We start from the raw sequence: 24,909 nt of genomic DNA, 5'->3' as shown, positions 1-24,909 counted from the left end.
AATTGGATATCCACCAATTCACAAAGTACATTATCCTGAAGGATATTCAATTTATTGCTGCGATATGATGAGGAAGGTTCAGGGTGTGAAGAGCTGGTAGTAGACCGTTTTCTCGGCGCTCAAAAGACGCACCTGCCACATTTTGCGCGCTTGGCAGAGTAGGAAAGGACGAAACCGCTGAAATCTACATTTACGTCAGCAACCCACGTCAATGGAGCCTTTTCAGTCAGCCAGCAGTAAAATCGTAAAATAGAAATAACGAAATGAGTGACAGCTATATGAACATATATCAAAAGTATTTGACGTCATATTTCAATTTTGTTGAGTGTGCCATAAATAATTATTTTGTTCTGACGTGCGTTGTCAAGCCTGCTGCATCGAAGCAAACCGGATGTGGAAAAGCGCAGCGTAGTTTGCACTGAGATTTCTCAATTCCCAACGAATCACGGAGCTCCACACGATATTTTCCAAGTGGGACAGGATGTGAGAATCCTGTATAAATGCACGGTGAGTTTGTGCGCTGGCACTCAACACAGAGCACACAACAGGATGAGTGGACTTCAAAGATGTATTTTCTTGGGACTGCAGGTAAATATAACTCTTTGACGTTAATAACGTAGATTCGCCAAGTTTGGCTTGACACAATGTTCGGGGATCTCGTACGGGCCGATTTAGACGTGAATTTAATTATTTTGCATTGCAATGAAGAGTCCATTCAGATTTTAGAGCAATCCAAAACTCGGGACCACAGTTATCAACTTTGATAGCATTTGTGAAGATTTATAGGGATATAACAAAACTTATCTCGATATATACATTTTAAAGATCCTGATCCTGTTGAATGCTGTTACTGCAGCAGACGTTTCCTCGAGTGGAAATGGAAAATGGCATCATCCAATGCACATAAGTTCGACCCTCAATTATTAGATTGAATTCAAACTAATTTTAATAGAGGGCGAGAATGCAAATCTTAGTCCTCAAATCATCGGGGGATCGCAGGCTGCTGCAGGGATGTTCCCGTGGCATGCGTGGCTGGACATACAACAAATCGGCTCGGTTGGTGGGTATCTGTGCGGTGCTTCGCTGATCGCGGCCAAGTACGCCATGTCCGCGTGTCACTGCATCCAGTAATTTTTTTACTCTCACTAAAAATATTATGGAATCTGTTTAAACCGGATCCACAGGTCGACGTCCAAATTTAAGCATGACATTGTGCTCGGCACAATCAACAAGAATACACCCACCGCGGGCTACGTTAGGAAGACCGTTGCAGCACCTATTTGCCACGAATCTTATGTATCCTCTACGGCACAAAATGACATTTCTCTTCTTCCGTTTGATAGTCCAGTCACTCCCACTGGTATATTAATAATTATGAAATCTCAGAATGAATTCATTTTAATGTTTTTTGTAAGGTAATATTCAATGGATCAATCTGCCCCAACCGTCACTCGCTAATTTGGTCGGCACGAGGGCCAACGTCAGCGGATTTGGAAGAATTTCGGACAGCAGTATGCACGTTGAAAAGGCACATTGCAGCTTTTAATCAGATTTCAATTATCAGCTAACACGTTAAGCACTACGCTGAAGTACGCAACTCTGACAATCACCACTGATGCGTCCTGCACAGCCGAGTACGGCGCGTCGTGGTATTACTCGGACGTTATGATGTGTGCAAAAGCACCAGCCGCGGACCAAGCAGACTGCAACGTATGCAGTTTCGAATTCGATCGCTTATTGTGCTAAAAATTAATCACATCAGGGAGACAGTGGCGGAGCTCTTGTGTACAACAATGGCTCTGCTTGGGTCCAGATCGGCATTGTGTCCTGGGGAGGCACATCTTGCCAGACCACGTCTTCCGTGTACGCAAGGCTCTCAGGATTAGTTTCCTGGGTTACAAACAAAATGAACTGTGAGTGCATTATTTCCACAAATAATGACAATGCACGATTAATATTCGATTTCAGCGCTTGATGGAATAGTAGACACCACTACCACCACCGCCACTGCAACCACCACTGCTGCCTCTGCCACCACAACCACCACTAAATCCCCCACCACAACCACTACCAAACCTCTCACTACTACCACAACCAGAACAACAACCACCGCCAAAACAACAACTACCAAACCTACAACCACCAAAAAAACCACCACTGCCAAACCCACAACCACCAAAAAACCTACAACAACCAAAGCACCAACTACTCCCAAACCTCCACAATGCGCATCAAAGGATTTCAAGGTTTTTCGCTTTAACCGTTGATTGAACGGCATTTTTAATGAGTCATTTTTTACAGAATATGCTGACAAAGTGCTGCTCTCCACCTGCTAAAGATTTGCTTGCTAAGACATACAACAAAGCAATAGAAACCACTTGCAAAAAAGTCGGCGGCGACAACTCTGTGTTTAATTCGTTTGTCCTCAACAAGCTGCAGAATATTAAGAAAAACAACAGCGTGGACCTAAACGATGTTACCACCTTGACAAAGCTACTCGGCAAAGCTGCTGTAAGGAGATGTTCGTAAAACCTTAAACGCTTGACAAATTTGACTTTTTTCAGTGCTACATTCAATGCTATCTCAACCAAAGCGGAGCTGTATGTCAATGATCTAGAAAATGCTTTTACATATTATGACAATGATCGTAATTTTTCTTAAGATTGACAGCACTGGAGCAATTAATGTCGATGTGTTGACCGCCCTACTGATCGCAAATCAAGACCCCGCTGGTCCCTGGATTGATATTATAACTGAAGCAGTTAGCAACTGCACGTCCCTGATCAGCGGTAAAACCATTAAACGGCTCAAAAACAGTTTTTAGAACTAATTTTCAGAGTTGCCCCTGCCGCATTTGACATCTGGCAAGATCAAGTGCGATCCGACCGGTGCACTCGTAGTGCAGTGTGTTTTGGCAACAATCATTGATGTAATTATTTAAATTTGAATCTATTTGGATTTTTAACTAATTTATGAAATCAAACAAAACGCAGCAATGCCCATCAAGAGGTACTTATTTATAAAAACTTATTATAGTTAAATCACCGACTTATAAATATAACATAATCTTTCAGTAACGAGCAGTACCTGCAAGAGTGACTACGCTCTGTACGATCAGTGCAAAAACTTTGTCATCGATGCACTCATGAACATTTCCGCAAAGAAATAAATCCTTACTTCCCTTGTTATGATTGGAAACTTTGTATATTTGGCGCTTAACTGAGAAATTAATTAATAATAAATACGATATGATTCCCAACTAGTTGAATTTTACTCATGAATAAAAAATAAAACAAACAATAATTCTTGGTCATTTGTATGCAATGGCAAAATACCAATTAGATTTCAATTTGCTAGCCTGCGATTGGTGCGAGATGTGCTCGGTTGAATATTGATATTGTCGCGGCTGGACATAGAAAAGCTGCGACTGCCAAACGTGTGCTGTTTGTTGAATGTATGGGACACCTGGTGCCGAAGCGAGAAAACCAACTATTTGATTTCCGACCGCTCAAAACCATCAAGTGATCCTAAATATCAAAAATTTTCTACACAAAAATGAGTAAATTGCAGCAATTTTTTTAGAACTAAAATTAAAGGTTGCACTTATGTTGGCTATTTTTTAGCATAAAAAATCAATTAAATCGTTGAAGAATATGGAAAAAATTAACGACTTGTTCTTCTTTCTGAAGCTGTTTTAATATTTTCAGGATGGAAAACTCTTGAAATCTGTAAATTTTCGTGGGCTTCCGAAATATTTATGAATTAAGATCAACGTTTATATTTTAAAACGAGGGAAAGAGTGACTACCATGATCATTTTTCAAAAGTATATGGTATTCGTTTTCTCTGTTGTAGTGTGTTCCACATATTTTGTGTTGCAAACGGCAGCATTGACGTAGGTTGTTTCATAATTCTGCGAAATAGCGAACCGGATGTGGAAAAGCGCGCTGCAGATTCTGAGATTTTTCGTTTTCTAACGTATGGCGAGGCTATAGGATATTTTTCCAAGTGGGACAGGATGTGAGGAGCCTGTATAAATGCCTGCGGCGAGAATGTGAGTTGGCACTTTCAACAGAGCACGCATAGGATGAGTGGACTTCAAAGTTTTGTCCTTTTCGGACTTCAGGTAAAAGCATACTCTTTTTGTTGTTTTAAATGCAAAATCAGCCAGGTAAATTAGCTTGATACGATGTTTGGGGGTCTAGTGAGGGCTGATTTATGCGAATAAATTTAATTTTCTTGCATTGCCAAGACGTGTCTTTTCAGATTTGTGGAAGTTTCTATTAGATGTTCTTGGGATGCGCAGTTTTCGCGAGTTTTCTAATTTGTGAATTAATTATCCGGACTAATTTTAAAGATCCTGATCCTGTTGAATGCTGTTACTGCAACAGACGGCGCCTCGAGTGGAAATGGAAAATTGCACCATCCCATGCACATAAGTTCGACTGCTAATTATTTGATTTAATTCAAACTTAATTTAATCTTTAATATAGAAAACCCGAATGGAGATGTTAGCCCTCAAATCATCGGGGGATCGCAGGCTGCTGCAGGGATGTTCCCGTGGCATGCGTGGCTGGACATTACGCAAATCGGGACGAACGGTGGTTACCTGTGCGGGGCTTCGCTGATCGCGGCCAAGTACGCCATGTCCGCGTGTCACTGCATCCAGTAATTTTTATACTCTCGGTTAAAATGTGGAATCTGTAAAAACCTGGTCTGCAGGTCGCCTGCCCAATATAAGCATGACGTAGTGCTCGGCACAATCAACAGAAATACACCGACTGCGGGCTACGTCAGGAAGACTGTAGCCACGCCCATTTGCCACGAATCTTATGTTGAAGCTACGGCTAAAAATGACATTGCCCTTCTTCCGTTTGATAGTCCAGTGACTCCTACAGGTATAATCGTAATAATCAAAGCTCTCAGTGCATATTTAAATGAATTTTAAGGTAATATTCAGTGGATTAATCTGCCTCAACCGTCACTCGCTAATTTGGTCGGCACGAAGGCCAACGTCAGCGGCTTTGGCAGAACTTCGGACAGCAGTACGCACGCTGAAAAGGCGCATTGCAGCTTTTAATCAATTTAAAATTGTCAGCTCAAACAACAAGCAACACGCTGAAATACGCAACTCTGACAATCACCACTGATGCGTCCTGCACGGCTGAGTACGGCTCTTCGTCGTATTTTTCGGACGTCATGATGTGTGCAAAAGCACCAGCCGCGGACCAAGCAGACTGCAACGTATGGAGTTTTGACTTTTATCGCTTATTGTGCTAAAATTTAATCACATCAGGGAGACAGCGGCGGAGCTCTTGTGTACAACAATGGCTCTGCTTGGGTCCAGATCGGCATTGTGTCCTGGGGAGGCACCTCTTGCCAGACCACGTCTTCCGTGTACGCAAGGCTCTCAGGATTAGTTTCCTGGGTTACGAACAAAATGAGCTGTAAGACGCAGTGAAAAAAATGCACAGTGTTAATATTCGATTTCAGCGCTTGATGGTGCCACTGGTACAACAACCACAAACACTGGCCCCACCACCACTACAAAAGCCCCCGCTACGACCACAACTAAAAGCACCACCACCAAAAAGCCAACACCAACCAAAAAACCTACTCCAACCAAACCACCAACTACTCCCAAACCACCACAATGCTCATCAAAGGATTTCAAGGTTTTTTGTCTTAACCGTTGATTGAACGGCATTTTTTGATCAGTCATTTTTTACAGAATTTGCTGACCAAGTGCTGCTCTCCACCTGCTAAAGATTTACTCGCTAAGACATCCAACAAAGCAATAGAAACCACTTGCAAAAAAGGCGGCGGCGACAACTCTGTGTTTAATTCGTTTGTGCTCAACAAGCTGCAGAATATTAAGAAAAACAACACCGTGGACATGAACGATGCTGCCAGCTTGGCAAAGCAACTCGGCAAAGCTGCTGTGAGGAGAATATCGTGTACCTTTACACCCTAGTCAAATTTGACTTGTCTTTTCAGTGTTTTATTTCATGCTACCTCAACCAAACCGGAGTTGTATGTCGATGGTCCAAAAAAACTATTGTAAATGGCAATGATATTTTTCTTAAGATTGATAGCACTACTGGAGATATTGATGCTGATGCGTTGGTCGGCCTGCTGGTCGCAAACCAAGATCCTACTGGCCCCTGGATTGACATTATAAGTGTGGCAGTTCAAAACTGTACATCTTTAATTAGCGGTAAAACCAGTAAATGGCTCGAGAACAGAATTGAGAATTAATTTTTAGAGTTACCCCTTCCGGACTTGCCATCTGGCAAGATCAAGTGCAATCCGATCGGTGGAATCGTTGTGCAGTGTGTTTTGGCAACAATCGTTGATGTAATTATTATAATTTGAATATTTGGATTTTTAACTAATTATTTAATTAATCAATCACAACGAAGCAATGCCCATCAAGAGGTAATATAGTTATAACCTTATTTGAGCTAAATTATCTACTAATAAACATAAAATCTTTCAGTTACGAGCAATACCTGCAAAACTGACTACGCTTTGTTCGATCAGTGCAAAAACTTTGTCACCGATGCACTCACCAACAAATCCAAAAAGAAATAAATATGCTTATACTTCTCTTATTGTAATTGGCAACCTTGTATATTTGGCACTTAATTGGCAACCAAATTTTTAATAAATATACGATATTATTGGACTCCCAACTTGCTGATTATTATAAATAAAAAAATGTGACAAACCTGAGCGACATGGTGGCGTAGAGGATGGGGTTGAGTGCCGAGTTGAAGTACATGATGAGGAAGGTGCAGGGCGTGAAGAGCTGGTAGTAAACCATGTTCTCGGCGCTCAACAGACGCACCTGCCACATCTTGCGCGCGTGGTACGGAAGGTTGCACAGCAGGAAGGACAAAACCACCAAAATCAACATGTACACCACCCTGCGCCGCGCCCCAAGTGGCCCCACGTCCAGGTCGTTGCTCCTCTGCAACAAAATCCGCAAAATTTCATTAATTTTATCTGCTGACGGATTTTGGCGGGAAATTTAAAAATATCTTACTGTGCTTTGGGAGCGTTTGTGGAAGAAGCGGCGCCACATTTTGCGCTGCTTCCTCTTCGGTCTGGGCGAGTTGCAGGGCCGCAGGGGGTCCCTGGTCTCCCTGAGCGGCGGCAGCGAACTCATCCTCTGCAGCGGGGGCTGCGGGCTGGGCAGCGGACTCCGCGGGCCGCCCTGAACGATCTCGCTGGCCACACTCTGGTTGTCTGCGATGCTCAAGCACGACTGCAGCGCCGTGTGCTCGCCAGGCTCCGACACCAGGTGCAGCAGACTCGTCGTCGTCAGGGCTACCGTTAAAATTCAGGGTAAAAAAATGATTTTTTTTCTAAGTTGGTTAAATCTGGTCGATAAGAACATCCAAAGGATATCAAAAGGACGTCAAAAGGATATTAAAAAAGGCCTGCATTTTTCCTCCTATATTTATTCAAAATTTAATATTCTACCTGAAGGTGCGTCAGGGACGGGGGCGGAGCTAGGATGGCACGGGACGCGTCCGGCGTGGACGGCGCCCGGGATCTGCCTGCCGCTCTGCCACAGCTCGACGCACATGCGCGAATACATGACGGCCATCACGAGCAGCGGGATGACGTAGAGGAAGATCAGGTTGGCCGTGTCGAAGATCTCAGGGTCGTAACGGGACGTGTCTAAGTGGCAGAAGGTGTCCGTCTCGTCGTTGGGCAGCTCCTGGCTGGTCACCCTGGCGAAGAAGAGCCGCGGCGACGCGTACGCCGCGCTCACCAGCCACACCAGCACCACGATCAGCTGCGAAAACGGATTTGGACAACACACTGAACCCCTTTCTCATGCTGGAGGTCACAGAATTTATGTTTTTAGAGGATGCTGGTGGTTTGAATTTTGTTTTTAATGTGTACAGTATGACCACTTATATTTTGAGACTCTTCCATGTTTTATTTAAAATGGCTGCTTAACAAAAACTACTTAAGTTAGGCGGACGTCATTTACATCACAGCTTTATTACACGTTTGGTTACACATTTATTCGATATGGGCTCCATTTTTCTCAATCACGGCCTCCAGACGGGGTCGGACTCGGCTGGAAACCCTTTGAAGGTACTCTTCATCCATTGCACGCCATGCCTTCTTGATGGAGGTCTTCAGGGCTTCAATATTGGGGTGAGGCTTCTTGTAAGCATCCGCCTCGACTTTTGCCCAAACACTAAAGTCGAGGGGGTTCAGATCTGGTGAGCTAGCAGGCCACATCGTCTTGGACCAGAAGCCCGGCAGGTGCTGGTTTAGCCAATCTTGAGTCTTTTTGGACGTATGGGCCGGCGCACCATCTTTTTGGAATGTAATTTTTGTGTCCGACCCATATGTTGACTTCACCCAAGGCAGAACTTGCTTTTTTAAAATGTCTAAGTAGACCTCAGTGTTCACTTTAAGCCCTTGTTTTATGAACACTGGATTCATCTTCTTGCCATCAGATGCGACAAGTCCAAAGACCATAACACCAGCAGGATGCTTAGTTTTGAACGAAAATCGGATATTTTCTGGTACCTCAGATGCAGGTGACTTGCTCAGATACCTGTCAGTTCGGCTATTGGAAACTGCATCGACAGTGAACATCTTTTCATCTGAGTACAAAATAACACGGCGTTTCGTGCCTTTCTTCAAATCGGATAGCAGCTTCCTACTTCTTTCCACTCTCGCTTCCTTCTGTTTGGTCGTAATCAAATGTCTCTTGGTCCTGGCCCTCGACACGTACTTCAGATCATTTTTCACTATTTTTCGGACCGTTTCGCGGCCCGCTGCGTACGAGCGTACGATTTTTCTAATGGAAATCAGCGGATTTCGTTTAATCTTCATGCGAATGGCCCTCATCAATGCTGGAGTGCGGACGGGCGTTGATTTTGCATTTCGGGGCTTCCTTGGGGTCGGGGCAATATCACCAATAGCTTTGATGCGGAAGACGGTTGCCCTGGAGCATTTGGTGAGGGCCATAATGTCCCGAATCGAGCGTTGGGCGCGGAGCAGCGAAAGGATTTTCTGCTTGTTGTGCATGTTGCATACATACTAAGGGTCTGAGGTGATTTTCGCGCCATTATAGTAAAAGAGCATAAAGTGGGGAGTTGAATGATACAAATTTGGCGCGAAACGCATAAATAGTTCAAAAGTTATGCGCATGCAAAGTTAGTCTCAAAATATAAGTGGTCATACTGTAGGTTGGAATTTTATAGCGTATAATTTAAAACTCCGGTTGGAAATGGTGGCCAAATGTGTTGGGAAACTTATAAATCTGGTTTTTGAGTTGATTTTGACATTGGAAAATTAAATTGAAGTTAAACTTCGTCTTTGACGAAGCTTCTGAGCCCATCAATCGATTCCTGAGGGTCGAATTAGGTAAAATAGATGTTTTTCCCGGCCAAAAGGTGCAGCGCGATGCGTGAACTTTTTTCCCGCCAAAACAAAATGAATGTATATTCGAGAGCTGCGCATGCGTCAGAGCTGGTTTGAGCACTAGCAGAGAGACCACTTGTACGAATGAATTATTTGTCACATCCAGCCAGCTGTGACGCATGCGCATTTCGCAAATACGTTAATTACATTTTGGCGGGAAACAAGTTCGCACCGTCGCGCTGGACTTTTCTAACGGAAAAACATCAACTCTACCTAATTCGACCCTCAGGAATCGATTGGTGGGCTCCGAAACTTCGTCAGAGACGGTCTTTAATTAATAAAAATATAGTTATAAATTTATAACAAAATTCTATTCCGAAATCAACCGTCCTCTAGGATTTAATCACTCAAAAAGCGAAAAAAAACAGAGAGCAGGATAAACACTAATTACAACCTTGTTTCTCTTTCATCTATGAAGCTTGTGATCTTGCCCACGCGTTCGCTATTTTTTCTGTTAAGCCTACGCACTGCGCGCGGCACAAAAAATCAATTTCGACTGGCTGCTGTTGCTTTTAATGAGCTTCGTTAAACTCGTACAAACAGCACGCACGGCTGCCCCGGGAATCTCGTTGCGGATTATTAATTTTCTTTATTTCTCTCCCTTCGGAGGCAGCGGCGAAAGTCGTTAACCTGGCCAAATGGCCACTTAATTTTGGCCTTCCCAAGAGAAAGGCGAAAGGGTGCAGAAAATTCACTCCGAGAGGGATCTAATTAATTTTTTTAAAAATGTCGATTATGTTTGAATGTCCTAGATTTGCAGCAGCAAGCCTTCATTAATATTTGCATTGAAAAGTTAATTGCAAACTCGGGAATGGAAGTTCAGTGACCACGCGCACGTCCCGCTCAACAGATGCTGCCGCAAATTGTTTGCGGAAAGGCAGTGAGCGTTGCTGATGCAACTGGTAAAGTGGATTAAACACAACGAGCGAGTTCTGCACTTCTTTTTAGCGAACAAACTAACTCCGTCGTAAATGCTCAGGTTGAAGAGCATTATTTGCCGTAAAATTAACTAGGCCAAACAGCTGATTGTTCTAAAACTTGGCCAAGATCGTCTTTGACGAAGTTTCTCAGCACGCCAATCGATTCCTGAGGGTCGAATTAGTAAGAGTGGATGTTTTTTCCGTTAAAAAAGTGCAGCACGACGTAAGAACTTTTTTTCCCGCCAAAAATGAATGCGAGGAATGCGCATGCATCAGAGCTGGCTGGATCTGACGAAGAATTCATTCGCACAGGCAGTGCTCAAACCAGCTGTGATACGTGCGCTCATCTCGCATTCATTTGTTTTGGCGGGAAAAAAAAATTCGCAACGTCGCGCTGCAATTTTTAACGAAAAAAACATCCATTTTACCTAATTCGGCCCTCAGGAATCGATTGGTTGACTTAGAAACCTCGTCAGGGACGGTCTTTAAACGAAAAAACAGATACGGATGAAAAATGAGGCTATCTCTCAACAGTTTGAACGGGCGAGGCAGCAATTAAGAAAATTAATGCTGTGCTGCAATATGAAATTATAAATGGGGTGCAATTTATTTTGTCTCACCCTGAGGCGTGCGGTGGTGAAGACGCTGCGGGTGTGGAAGGGTTGCATGATGGCGACGTATCGCTCGACGCAAACGGCCACCATGATGAGCACGGAGGCGACGTAGCTCAACGCCTGCACGTACAGATACATTTGACACATGAACAAGCCCAGCGACCAGCTGAAACACACAATACACACACAACTGTTATTACACCGCGCATTCCACTGATTTAATTAGAGAAGAGTCAACGAATCGCTGCCGCGCGTGTTTAATTAAACGTGCACGAGAATTTCACACGAAATTAAATCCGAGCTAAATGTTAATTAATAATGGGAAGCACTTTTATTTAGTTTTATCGATACAAACTGTTGTGGCTTCTTTTTTTGTTTAATTTGTTAAATGTTAAAAAAGAAAATGAATATAGGATTTCAGTTAAAGAGGAATTGCTGACGTTTAGTTTACTTTTTACTTCACTGGGAGCCGAGTTGAGATACGTTTTGAAGCTGCGCAGTAATTTTGTGCGCATCTTAAGCATGCGCAGTATGTTCAGGTCGCTTCTTCACCTCACAGAGAGGACGAAACGCATCATTGCGCATGTGTGACCCAAATTAAAACCTTCTGCGCAGTCGAAATTCCCATCGGGGGGCTGGTTTGAATTTTTTGTGGTTTCCCGCCGGTCATAAGTCAAAAAGGCGTCGAAATAATGGCGGCCAATTAGGAGAAAGTCCAGCGGCCAATCAGAAGCATCAGAAAAGCACCTATCAATTTCATTCCCGCGCATTTTGATGCATTTTATTCAAGATTTTCCCCCAAAAAATATTTGTAGCCAAAAAAATATTTTGATTGTAATTTAAATTGGTTTAACACTCATTTCCAGACTCTAGAGTAAATATTTCGTGCCTTGTGAAACAGATGCGAGTTTTGCCAACCTGCGTTGGAACAAAAAGTGATGCAAAAAGCAGATTTTTGCTTGGAGACCAATGTATATCACACTTGCGAGCTGCGTCGCAACAATAAACATCGGCCTCTGTTGTTGTTGTGTCATGTCATTCGGACGCAGAAAACAAAAAGGAAAAAGCACGCGGCGGCGGCGGCTCTGAATTTCGTGGTGCAGATTTGTGAATTATTCATGCGGCACCGCGGAAAAGCCGGCGGAATTCGCGCGCGCCAAGCTGTAAACTGTAAACCTTCGCAGCCACTCCCGAGAGCACCTTTGAATTGCATTACTCCTCTTTTCTCTCACTTCTATTTCAGAAAATACTATTCTCTTTTTATTTTTATGCCACGGATTTTTTCTACTGTTGGAATTTATTTTCATTTTGGAAAATATCGTTATTTTGTCCACATTAAATGTTTTAAATAAAGTATTCATTTTACAAAATAAATCATTTTTCAATAATTTAGCTCTATTTTTTAATATTTGTAACTGAACCAAAATTAAAGAGAGATAAAAGTAAATAATACTCATTAGAAAATTGTTCTATCCTATTTTTTAAGATTGAATTTTCCAACAAAACGTGAATTTGGCAAGTTATTTACTGTCGTTAAATTGTAAAGTGGATTTCCTGAATTTGATTGCACTTAACGGAGCAATTCGAGACCAAAATTGAAGTTAATGAAGCGAAAGAGAAGACAGTTTGACTGGAAATATACTGTGTGCGGATCAATAATTCTCACAGCTCATGCATAACAAGTTGCGACACTGCTTTATTCCAAAGTTACAAAAAAAATGCAAAAGTTTATACATGTGACACGTCATCAGATGGGCTCTGCAGTCTGCAGCGCTGGGCTGGGTTTATGCAAATTTTGAAGTAGCAGTTGGCAAGCGTCTCGCGAAAAAAGTGGCGAAAGGAAAGCAGCGTTTTCAGCAGAAATAAACGCGCGACCTCTCTCTCGTAAATCTCCACCGCCTCTCACCGCGGCGGCGGCGGCGGCACGCTTTCGGGGCTAATTGCCGCGCGTTTTATAAGGGTGCCGCGGGCATCGAGTGGCGCCAATTGTTTTGCTAAGCGCCTTACCGCCGCCGCGCCTAATCCTGCTCCAACGCAGAAACCGAGCAGCCGCCGCAACTGCCTTCTAAATTCCAAAAATTAATCCTTCCCCTCAGGTGAAGTGGAAAAGATAGCGTGTTTGTCTTTGAAAGTCCAAAACCCGCCATGCAACGATTATATATTATGTCAATTGATTATCCCCAGAATATTCTTTGGACCATTCTGAGATTCTTTCAAAAGATTAATGTTTGGAATGATCCTGCAATATTCTTTTGAAAACCCTAAAAGAGAAGAACTTCGATATTTTTCTTAAAATTAAAAACACAAAATTAAATATGAAACATAATTTAATCAAGAAAATATTGTTAAATATTTTGAAATCGTTATCACAAAAATATTTTTCTGGGAAATATTTTTAGTTAATTCGATGGATTAAATTTTAATATTAAAACCTTAACCTTTTTCATTATCTAAAACAAAATTATGATGCCTCTTTTCAAAGAAGCTGCCCAGATTAAAAAAATCTTAAATTCGATTGAATAAATTATAATTTCTTAACACAAAGAGTCTTAATTAATGCTACTGACGACCGGGCAAATTTGAAAAGAAAGGTTAGAAGGACAAAAAAGGGTTAAAAGGGCGATTTTCGTCTGCGCGTGGTAGCGGCGGCTGCACATGCATGCACGCACTTGCATGGAATGCCTGCTGCTGCTGCCTGCCTCTGTTGTGGAGCGGGGGAGGGGCGACGGCCGCTGGCAGCAGGACTAGCGACGAAGCGACTTACAAATTCCTGCGTTTTGTCTCACGCGTCAACGGTCAACCGCCGTTAAAAGTTATTAACGGACGCAGGACGCCGGACACCGCTAGTAAGGGACAACACGGACGTCCCGCGGACTCGGACGGATGGCCTGGACCTGGCGTGTAACAGGGTAAGTCTCATTTATATGTAGATTAGCGTCCAAAGAACTTTCAAATCAAACGGTTGTATGGTAAAATTACACTTTTCGCCGCTACTAAATTATTTCAGAGAGCATTGAATTAAATTATGTTCGCTCTTTGTCATGGAACTTACTTAAAGGGGATTCAAATCATTATAATATACTACGAAATCCTGGAAAATGCTTGTTGGGATTGCATAAACTGGTCCTTGAAGCCAAAATTTAGCTCATTTGAGCTAAATTTTAGCTTATTTTTTTTTTATAAAAGAGTCTGCAAAGTTTGCACTGTCTGCTTACTTCAAATCCTATCCTATTTTATTTTACTAAAAAAGAGTTTCCCTGAAAGGATGTTGCTCAGATCTCGACCAGAGGAATCGAAATCTGCCAAGAAAATGCTCAAGCGATGCAAACGCGTTTTCCCGCCAAAAGAATCTCAGGTTAAATGCCTCTTGTAAGACGCTTGATATTCTGCTACCGATGTTTGGTGCCTAATTTTGAAGCTAAAGAGTTGATTCGTCGATTTTTAATCGCAGAAATTAATTAAAAGTCGATTAAACCCGATTTAAATCGCGGAAATCAGAAAATTCTTTGCTGGAACAATTCTCGACGCTGATTGGCTGACGCAACACGCACGTAAACAGCTCCCGCGGTGGCCTAGCAACAGCGTACATGTGTTGTGAATTGCGCGGGAGATGCTGACATGCGCGTAGTTCGCCAATCAGCGTCCAGAATTCTTCCAGCAAAGAATTCTTGATGATTTCCGTCTTTTCTTTCGCAATTAAATCGGTTTAATGCAACTTTTCACGTGTTTCTGAGGTTATAAATCAATATAATTAACTCTGTAGCTGCAATTAGACAGCAAAAGATGCATGAATTCGTCCCTTGGGATTCATTTGAAGCCAAAATTACCTTAATAGCAGCGTAAATTATTTTAGAAAAACGTCCGTACTTGATATCCTATTTTATTTCACTAAAACAGAGTCTCTCTAAAAGGAAAAGGACAGATCTCGACGAGAGAAATCAAAATCTGCCAAGAAACTGTGCTCAAACGGTGGAAAATTTGAAAATTTTGATTTTTCACTCTTGCAAATTGTAGAGCAAATTGTTCATTGCAAAAATTTGAATTGTCCTGGTAGAAATCCGGCCGAATAAAAGTTTTCAGGCGCAATAGCTAGTAACGTGCTGCAAATTCAAATGTGGCAAGTTCATTACGGCTGCATTGTCGTCGAGTGCGACACGTGCGCGCTTTGCGCAGAGTTTCGGCTTTCGGCGGCGGCTGCGAAAAGAGCGGAGAATGCAATCTAGAGGGAATGGAAGAGGGAAGGCAAGGCAAACTTTGTCTGCTGATTAATCCGAAACTCACTTGCTGAGGTAGGCCATGAAGCTCTGCATGACACAAAAGACGCCTACGCAGAGGTCGGCCACCGCCAATTGGCCGAGCAGGAAGTTGGTTTTCGACTCGACTTGCCTGTCGCACTGCACCACCATGATCACCAGAAAGTTGCCTGAAACACACACACACACACACAGCACATCAGCCACTTTAGTCAACGCAAATTGTTTTAGCTTTGCATGCGATCCGATCGGCCATTGTGTAAACTGTCGCTCCTTCCGAACAGACTCAATCTGATTTCTCTTCGAAGTTTCGGACGTTTTCCCGAATGAGCTATAATTTATCGTGAGCAAAATGAATATTTTTGTTTAGTAACAGCTAATTAGCCCGTTAATTATTGATTCGACCCTTAGATGGCACATCAGGCTGATTTAAAATGATTTAAAATTCGCGGGAATGAAATTATTATTTGGTTGGCACGCCTCTTTCCGACGCTTCTGATTGGTCGACTGGAATTACCGCCATTATTTCGACGCCATCTTCACTTCTGACCGACGGGAAAACCAACACAAATCGCAAACTGGACCCCGGTGGGAATTACGACTGCGCAGAAGGTTTTAATTTGGGTCACGCATGCGCAGTGATGATTTTCTGCCTCCTTGTGAGATTTAGAAGCGATTTGGACATACTGCGCATGCGTAAGATGCGCAAAAGTTCACTGCGCAGCTTCCAAATGGCTCCCAGTGATTTTTTCTATTTTAACTATTATATTTAATTTAAAAATAATTTTCAGTTAAATAGATGAAAGAAAAATAAAATACCGGCTTTCAGTGCCCCCTTTCTTCACTACAAAGTGTCAACAAAACTTTGAAAATGTGCAGCTCAGTGGAATAAAAGTGATTTATTTGGTGCTTATGAGAATAACTCTTTTGTCGCGGGGCGAGTCGCGCGTTCATAAATATTTATTTTTGCCGCGCCACCGAGTGCGAAAGAGGGAGACAGGTGTCGTTGGCACGCTTTTTCAGGGCAGCAAAAGTTTGTGTCGGCGGATGCCTGCGGGCCCGCAGGCACGGCATTAAAAGCAGCGAGCTCGCTGCTCTCGAAACTCAATAAATGTAAGTGCCACGCGGGCGCCGCGGCACACGAGAGCCGAAATTGCATTGCAAAATGACGACGCAGTATGCCAATCTTCTGCTCTCGCATTCGTCAAAAAAGATTCTCTTTCCACACTCGCCGAATTGTTGCAATTGGATTGACAGAGAAAGATTCGCGAAATTCCCGATTCGCCTGCCAACGCTCTCTCTTCGCTTCTGTTCAGCAGACGTTAATAATCCCATCCGGCCTGAATTTGCACGCATTTGGAGCGTGGCTGTAAAGCTAATTATATCCCTTTTGTACCTGGGAAATACCTTCAGCCTCGGCTTTTCCTTTCATGACAAATAACGGACGAGAGCGTCTGTGTTATGCTAAAGTGACAGTTGGAAAATGCCCTCGTCTGTTTGTGAACAACTCCGACCTTCCTCGCAGCGTTCCTGGAATTCATTTCGACAAGGAAAAGGTTTCACTTGACGCTTACATGTGTGAAAAGAGTTTTATTTTTAATTTTTTTACTTTTTACATATTTTGAAAATTTTTTGAACTCCAAATCTCGGGTTCTAATTGTGAGAAATGAAAAAACCAAACACCATTAGACTAATATCAATCTCCCCTGAGCAACTAAAGGGTTTAATAGGTGCCTACCCTCCACTCCTTTCAACCATTGCTACAATTTTAGTAGCTGAAATTTGTCAAAATAAAAAACAAATGCTTCATTAAAGCTTAAATTTTGTTTTTAAATATTTAAAACTAGTGCCAAATTTTATTATATGCCTTAATATGATTTTAAAATAAAATGGTTTTTATTTTAATTCAATGAACAAAAAACAGAAAATTAACAATTTTACTTTTTTCAAAGGGGTTGAAATTAAGGGAGTAGAGGATGAGCACCCCCTTAACCATTTAGCTGCCTAGAAAAGATTAAGACGAGTCTAACAGTGGGTAGTTTTTACAATTCTAATAATAACAACCTGAGATTTGGAGTTCTTAAAATTTGCAAAACACAAAAAAAAATGAAAAAAATCGTGTTTTGCAAACATTTTAAACGCTCAAATCTCGGGTTTGAACAATCAGAATTCCAAAAACTACCCATTGTTAGACTTATATTAACTTTCCCTGACCAACTGGTGGGTTGAGGGGTGCTTACCCTCCACCCCTAAGTTGCCATACAGCTTGAAAGATGCAACAGAGAGCGGCGGCAGGAACGGCGGTCGCTTTTTATCAATATTGTAGCAATGGGGATGAAAGGGGATGGCGATAAGCACCCTCTAAATACTTTCGTTGGTTGGTGGATCTTTAAAAGAATCCAACAGAGGGTAGTTTTTTCAAATCTAATAGTTAAAAACTGAGATTTAGAGGTACAAAAATCCCAAAAAAACTCGGAAAAATAGCACATTTTTATTTTCGCTATATTTCAAACTCCAGATCTCGGGTTGTAACCATCAGAATTGCAAAAACTATCCATCATTACGTTCATCTTGACCTTCCCTAACCATCTGAATGGATTAAGGGGTGCTTACCATCCACCCCTAATTTTCATCCCCATGTAAAGAGTAAAAACGCTTGAATTTTTGTTCTTTTTAATTTAATTTATATAAATGTACATTTAAATCTGGAGGTAAGCACCCTCAGAGCCTTTCAACTAGTCAGGGTTGGTCGAGACGAGTCAAATAGTTGACAGTTTTTTCCAATGTCTGATTTCAGAAACCCATGATTTAAAGGGGAAATTGTTTTCTTCTGTAGAAAAATTCAGTCAATTTCTTATTGCGACTTTATTCTTCAGGTTTGAATTTCATCGTTTTTTTTTAATTTGCTCAAATGAATAGAAATAATGATAGCGACATGTCTGGGGAGAAATAGTCGTGCAAGTGTTAAGCTCGCAAAGCTTTTTATTTCTTTATCCAAACATAAAACCAATTTCAAGTGGTCCTGAGAGAGCGAGACACGCACGAGTTTTGATTAATCCAGCTTGCGTGCCGGACGAGCGCAAGTCCAGCCCGCGGACCCTCAACCCAGACACGATTTCGTGAGCAAAAACGGAGCTGAAAATTAATTTCGCAGAGCGCGCGCGTGTAATTTTGTCTGAAGAGAAAGCCGGCAAGTGAAAAGTGAAGTTAATGTTCTTGGCTTGGCTCGGCACAATATACACTAAATTTGTACGACTTCTGTCTAGCCTAATCCGCAAAGAGCGCCTGTTTCGTGAATAATTCCGCGATCAACTTTGTCGTCTAGCTGCTCCTCGATGAACGATGTTCGACCAAAAGTTTCGCCTTTATGACGCAAGCTGATTTTTTTTCTTATTTTTACCGGGGGCTGGATTCAAGCGACCCGCAGACATGGCGTCTGGTAGAGTACGGCGGGAAAGTTGTAAACGTAAAATTTATTTACTAACGGCTAATTAGCCTGGTAATTGGCGAAACGACCGTTAGACGGCACATCAGGCTAATTGAAATGTAACAAAATAGATGGGAATTAAATTATTAGTTCACCACGCCTCTTTTTCGACGCTTCTGATTGGCCGCTGGACTGTCTCCTTTAATTTCGACGCCATTTTGAATTCTGAACGGCGGGAAACCAAAAACAGATCGCTACCCGGACCCCGGTGGGAATTACGACTGCGCAGAAGGTTTTGATTTGGGTCACGCATGCGCAGTGATGAGTTCCAGCCTCCCTGTGAGCTTTATAAGCGATCTGAACATACTGCGCATTCTTAAGATGCGCCCAAGTTTACTGCGCAGCTTTTAAATGGGCGAATATTCAAACAATTGTAAAAAAGTTAATTTAAGCTCCTTAAAACAGTTGAAAACCAGATTGTGGCTAAACAGAAGGAGGCAGTTAAAGTAATTAAACGTCTCAGTAAGATAAATATGGCAACCAATGGGATTTTTTAAATTTTTATGCATTTACATAAAAGTTTAAAATCATGGAAACCAGTCATTTTTTGGTCTAAATCAATTTTTTTGTGCTTGGGATCCAATTAAAATTATATTTTCGGAATAAATCTGCTCTCCAAATTGAGTTATCCTTGGCGTCTATTTGTGTCTGAACTCAATAACTGGCAACTTAATCGAAAATGGAAAAATTCCTCTGCTGGAAATTCCATCAATGGCGTAATTTGGATCAAAAACCCACGCAACACAACCCGCTTGAATATTGGAGAAAGCGAGGAAACAGCTAGAAATAGCCCCTTTTATAGCTTGCCGCAGGGGGTTGGCGGGGATGATAAAGGGTCGCGTGCCGATAGCATTCGAATGGTGAACTCTGCGCTGCGTCTGATCCCCGGCGCCATTAATGAGTGCGTTGATTAATCGAACGGCCTTTGACACGCGCGCAAGTTCAAGGTATTACGCGCGTATTATATTTGTTTGCTTGTTATTAATTGTTTTGCTCGTTCTACGCACCGACCGACTCTTTTCGGACAAAAGTTTGTTTGCGCGGCGCCCAAGGACACGCCGTCAGCTTTTGTTGCCGCAAATTACGTTGCGCGCGCGTTGAAACAAACAACTGTTCGCAACGTTGCTTTACGCCTCACCGAGTTACAATATCAAAGGCACGCCATTTAAATGCGCTGGGTTACATTTTCATAATGACTATATACGCACTTTGATTCAAATTTCTACGTTTGCAGTTTGCGTTCGTTCAGTTAATATCACGCTTCCCAAAGGGGAAACATTACAAACTCGAGTTTTAGGCCGTCGGTTCCATTAATCCAGGCCGAAAATTGGAAATTATTTGAATTGTTGGATGCAATAACATTTTTTATAAATTAAAAAAGGTCTTAATTTTGGGTATTTTTATTTTTATAATTAAATTTTAAAGGTTCTCAAACGGCCAGTTGAAATTTGCGGACGGATTTTGTGCGAAAATGGTGAAATTTAGGAAAATTTGTTAAATAGGAAAAAAACTGGAAATTTAATCAGCTTTCTGAATTTGGGCAGTTTTTAAAGATACTCTCAACTCCTGAATTTTAATCAAGCAAAACGCACACCCCTTTCGAAAACCTGCAATTTCTGAAAAAAATAACTTTCAAGACTCAAAAGAACTATTTTTTATCTTATTCTCACAATTAAATTTTCATAATTTTTCTCATGCCGGAAGCAATTAATTTCCTCATTTTCTCAAAACCGGTAAAATTGAAATTATATATCTTTTTAGGTTGAATTTTAAGCATAATTTGGAGTGTTTCGAAAATTGCAAAGCGGCACGAGGCACGATCGATTGTGCATCGCAATTGCGCTCACGTGTCTGGTGCAAAACACAATTTGCAACGTCGATTGGCAACTCAGCGTGTCTCTCTGCTTGACTCGTGAGCGAGCAAAGTGTGTGTCACTCGGGGGTGTTAACAGCATGCAAGCGGCGAGATCTGGTCGGTAATTGTTAGTCGTCATATCGCATACATATTTTAATGAGGATGACTCGGCCAGTTGGCAGTAGTTGGCAGCACGCAGACACAATAATTGCCCTGCACTCCCTGACGGCGGCTCCGCGCGAGGCCTCTTATGCAAATTCTGCTTGTGTTTTCAGCTGCTGCAAATTAATTGGCTGCTCGCGCGCGCGCTCGATGCTAATGAAGCAAATTCGCAGCCTCTGCCCTGTTCTGGCCTGTTCTGGCCTGGCCGGAATAATATTCCGCTCCTGCCTGCCCGTGTATAATATAATATTGCGCTCCCGCCGAGACGGGTAAACAATCCTCCTCTATCTAGTTTATTTTGTCTCGCGAACACCGCATTTCCGCCTCTTATTCCCACTCCCTCCGCGTTGTTTAATTAAGTATCTGTTGCGTGCGTACATAAATTTTCACGTGCGACGCGACATTCGGCGGCGGAATCTAATCAAAATCGAGCCAAAGACTCAATGAATCGAGATTCGAGCAAAGGCACGTGCGGGGATTACGTCGCTCGAGCAGGAGCAGTGTGTTTCAAAGGCAGAATATTATGTGCTATAATCAAAATCCCTCGCAGATGCTCTCGCTCTTGAGATCAAATTTAATTAGTGGTGATTCTCAATGATATTAGGATCGAATCTATTTGTGCCTATTCATTAACATCGATTCTTGTTGCGGTTTATTGCGTCTGAAAGCTTCAAGGTTTGAACTACAAATTTTCTATTTAATTAATATTTACATGAAACGTTTTACCGGCTACGCCCTCTTTTTTAGCAAGGGAAATTAATTGCTTCCGGGGTGAAAAAATTCATGAAAATTTAATTTTGAGAAGATAAAAAATAGTTCTTTTGAGTCTAGAAAAATTGCAGATTTTCGAAAGGGGTATGTGTTTTGCCTGATTAAAATTCAGCAGTTGATAGCAGCGTCAAAAATTGCCTAAATTTGGAAAGCTGATTAAATTTCCAGTCTTTTTCCTATTAAGCAAATTGTTCTCACACTTACCATTTTCGCATAAAATTCGTCCGAACATTTCAACTGGCCCATAGAGAACCTTTTCAATTTATTTAAAATAAATAAAAATAGCCAAAATTTAATTTAATTTATTCGAAAATCTTCTCAGAAAAAATATTGACCTTTTGGAAGCCATCAAGGCGCTCAGGAAGGACATTTTAGCATTTAAAAAGTTACGATAGATGAGGAACAGTCCTTTGTTCGCATGACATTTAAACTTAAAAACATAATGCCTGCGGCTGAACCAGATTTTATTTTTCCAACGCAATAATAATAATAAAAAATGGCGCGTTGGCGGTGCTGACGTCGTTGTCGATATTATAGCAACAAGTTCTCGATTCTTGTCTCTGAACCAACTATTCAAAAGCAGGCGATGTTTGAATGTTAGTGTTAGTTGCGTTGAAGAAAAGTTAAACACGCAGAGCTGCTGTCGTGTATGCACACAATCAATTTGCGTCGTTACTTTCGCAGGCAGGACAGGAAAAACACAGTGTGTGTGCACAGGAGAATTACTTTGCGAGCCGCGAGGTGTGTTAAGGCAGATCATCATCATCCATCAAAACTACTTCTCAACGCAAATATTTAACTTTCAAACTATTACCAACAAACCAACTTGTTTTTCTTCGAGCAGGGAGTTTCTTTTTCCAAGCTATATTTATTTAGGAAGACACCTTGAGGAGAAAAATTTGTTTTATTCACTGGGGGCCGGGTTGCGATCTATTTTGAAGCTGCGCAGTAAACTTATGCGCATCTTAAGCATGCGCAGTATGCTCAGATCGCTTCTAAATCTTACAGAGAGGCTGAAACTCATCACTGCGCATGCGTGACCCAAATTAAAACCTTCTGCGCAGTCGTAATTCCCACCGGGAGACTGGTTGCGATCTGTGTTGGTTTTCCCGCCGGTCAGAATTCAATATGGCGTCGAAATTAAAGGAGATCAATCAGAAGCGTCGAAAAAGAGGCGTGCCGGCCTAATAATTTAATTCCCGCGCATTTTGTTACATTTTTCCGTTAGCCTGACGTGCCATCTAACGGTCGATTCACCAATCACCGTGCTAATAATCAGCTGTTCGTAAAGAAATACGAATTCGAGAAGCTTCCTTAGCTCAAAAACTAAATTAGAAGTAGAACTGGCGAGTCTCGGGATGAGTTTCTCGATAAGAAGTCAATTAAATGTATAACTCATTTCGGGCGTGGAAGGCAGCCAAAAAAATCACTACTGTTTTCGTGCGGCGTTGGTGCGAGAAACAATGCGCCGGCAAAAACATTTCAATCCTGCGTGTTATCCGGGCGCAACGACATTAACACGCGCGGACGATGATGTATTGGGCAAAAGGCGCGCGCGGCGGCGGCGGCGGCGGCAAATTAATGGGCGCTCGCCTTCCGGCCCGCCGCCTTGATTAGACCCCATCGGAATTCCCCCGCGCCTAACTCCGATCCGACACCCTTCCAGTTTGCACCCACCCACCCTGCGGCTCTGTTGCTGCAAAATGCCTTCCCACAGTTCCCGGCCAAAAGCTGCACCCTCCGTCGAACTTTGGTTCAAAAATATGCAAATTTATTTGTCTGTCAAATTAGACGTGTCTCAAACATAACTAATTATTAAATTTAAATGTAATTACTTTTGCAGAAAACATATTTTTAAATTTAATTTTTATTTTATATCGGGAAAATTCCGAGTTTGACAAAAATTTCTGTATGAAAAACCAGCTGTTTGACATCGATTTAGATTTGATTCACTCTTTTCGGACACCTGATTGTGATTGCGCGCGAGAAGCAGTAAAACTATCGTCCGAGGAGCGAAAATAGTGCTCTTCCGAGGGCGTAATCCGAGCGTTTCCTTTTTAATGGCGCAACTTGCCGTGTGGGCGACACCGAAAACTTTTCTTTCTTTTTTCATTAAGCTTTGGCCGTTGGTAACTGCCGCGGAGACAGTGCACGGCGGACATCAAAGTGCGATCAGCTCGATCTGTGACCCTCCGCAGCTGCTCTTTTTCCTCTCGAAATGCGACATAACAAAAGTTTGTACCTAAAATCTATAGTTAATGTTCGAAGCCGCCAACAGATGGCGCCACTGTATCCTTTAGTAATAAATTTTTTTTAAGCCTTTTCGCTGCAATTTCAGACTCAATCCTGCTTACTGTGCATTCTGCACTTAATATTCTTTCTTTTGACGTGCTGAAAACCGAAATCAATCCAGCCTATCGCCGTGGAATCGTGAAAATTAATTTTTAGAGATCTTTTCCAAAGCTTCTTCGGCGAATGGCTGGACTGATTTTGGTTTTCAGCACGTCAAAAGAACGAAAATTAAGTGAAGAACGCACAGTGGCAGGATTTAAGTCTGAAATCGCAGAGGAAGTGTCTTGAAAATTAAATTTATTACGAAAGTATACGTTGGAGCCATCTGTTGATGGCTTCAAACATTAATATTACGAAAAACGTATGTTTGTGGGGGGTAATAAGGTTTGAATGGGGAAATGAGTCGATTATTGGAGGCCGGCGTTTGACAAAGTGGAGGCATGCAGCGCGAGGAACATGTTCGCTCGGCACAAAGGCTCTCTCTCTCTCTCGTTTATAATCCGTTTCATCTGCACTCACTCCTCTCCTCTTCTCAAAAGCCATTAATTATCATTTGCGGCGCTGTGTTTGCCCACGCGACGAGAGATCATGTTGTTTGCTCAGCTCAAATCCATCCGCGTGCACGCAAATTATTTCTTTTTTTTATCAAACTCTAACCTATATATATTTTCATCAAACAATTCTGGTTAAGGAAAAGAATTTGCTAAATTAAATTCGTCATTTCTTTTGAAGGAGATGAAACGAACGGCAGGAATATAATATAGCTTCCGCGTGCCTGCAAAAATGATTAAAAAAGCAGCGAGCTGCATGCCGATCCTTTTCAGTGTCGGCAATAAAAAAAAGGCGCACCTGCCTCTTTTTCTTTTGCAGTCGTTGACCTGAAATGAGTTTTGCTCTCTCTCTCTCTCTCTCGCCGAATCGATTCTTTGAAAATGGCATTTCGACAACGGCGCGGAATCTGCAGACGAGTGAGTTTATTTTTCTCAGCGCATGCATATGTTTGTTTTTTTTTCCGGTTTTTTTGTCCAGGCTGAACAAGGAAAGGATAGAGGAAATCGGAAAAATACGACACACGCGTTTTGCTGATTTGTCTCTTT

The 24,909-nt window shown here is 42.1% G+C and overlaps 3 protein-coding genes and 1 long non-coding RNA gene across 4 annotated transcripts in view; 3 read left to right on the top strand and 1 right to left on the bottom strand.

The window, feature by feature from the left end:
- The window catches only part of TrissinR (Trissin receptor), an 81,710-nt gene that overhangs the window by 20,463 nt on the left and 36,338 nt on the right, over positions 1 to 24,909 (bottom strand). Inside the window, exons 2-6 of the mRNA XM_065495152.1 lie at positions 15,274 to 15,415; positions 10,999 to 11,158; positions 7,488 to 7,806; positions 7,048 to 7,331; positions 6,731 to 6,972 (exon numbers count right to left, since the gene is read on the bottom strand). Of these exons, the coding sequence (XP_065351224.1) occupies positions 6,731 to 6,972; positions 7,048 to 7,331; positions 7,488 to 7,806; positions 10,999 to 11,158; positions 15,274 to 15,415 (1,147 nt within the window). The remainder of the gene's footprint in view (positions 1 to 6,730; positions 6,973 to 7,047; positions 7,332 to 7,487; positions 7,807 to 10,998; positions 11,159 to 15,273; positions 15,416 to 24,909) is intronic.
- LOC135946617 (transmembrane protease serine 9-like) lies at positions 547 to 3,252 on the top strand. Its single transcript, XM_065494909.1, has 14 exons — positions 547 to 588; positions 826 to 907; positions 953 to 1,127; positions 1,185 to 1,360; positions 1,416 to 1,511; positions 1,565 to 1,710; positions 1,763 to 1,913; positions 1,969 to 2,246; positions 2,302 to 2,511; positions 2,565 to 2,600; positions 2,663 to 2,789; positions 2,838 to 2,929; positions 2,994 to 3,009; positions 3,075 to 3,252. The coding sequence occupies exons 1-14, from the start codon at positions 550 to 552 to the stop codon at positions 3,167 to 3,169; spliced, it is 1,719 nt and encodes a 572-aa protein (XP_065350981.1). The 5' UTR covers positions 547 to 549; the 3' UTR covers positions 3,170 to 3,252.
- Positions 4,071 to 6,257, top strand: LOC135945105 (trypsin beta-like). Its single transcript, XM_065492519.1, has 11 exons — positions 4,071 to 4,125; positions 4,357 to 4,438; positions 4,493 to 4,667; positions 4,722 to 4,897; positions 4,949 to 5,044; positions 5,098 to 5,243; positions 5,296 to 5,446; positions 5,493 to 5,674; positions 5,731 to 5,940; positions 5,997 to 6,032; positions 6,087 to 6,257. The coding sequence occupies exons 1-11, from the start codon at positions 4,087 to 4,089 to the stop codon at positions 6,255 to 6,257; spliced, it is 1,464 nt and encodes a 487-aa protein (XP_065348591.1). The 5' UTR covers positions 4,071 to 4,086.
- Positions 6,264 to 6,687, top strand: LOC135947498 (uncharacterized). Its single transcript, XR_010575634.1, has 3 exons — positions 6,264 to 6,356; positions 6,422 to 6,437; positions 6,499 to 6,687. It is a non-coding gene; the product is annotated as an uncharacterized LOC135947498 (long non-coding RNA).

This window comes from Cloeon dipterum, chromosome X (assembly GCF_949628265.1).
Source record: "Cloeon dipterum chromosome X, ieCloDipt1.1, whole genome shotgun sequence".
NCBI lineage: Eukaryota > Metazoa > Arthropoda > Insecta > Ephemeroptera > Baetidae > Cloeon > Cloeon dipterum.
This window is presented reverse-complemented; position numbering and strand designations above follow the sequence as displayed.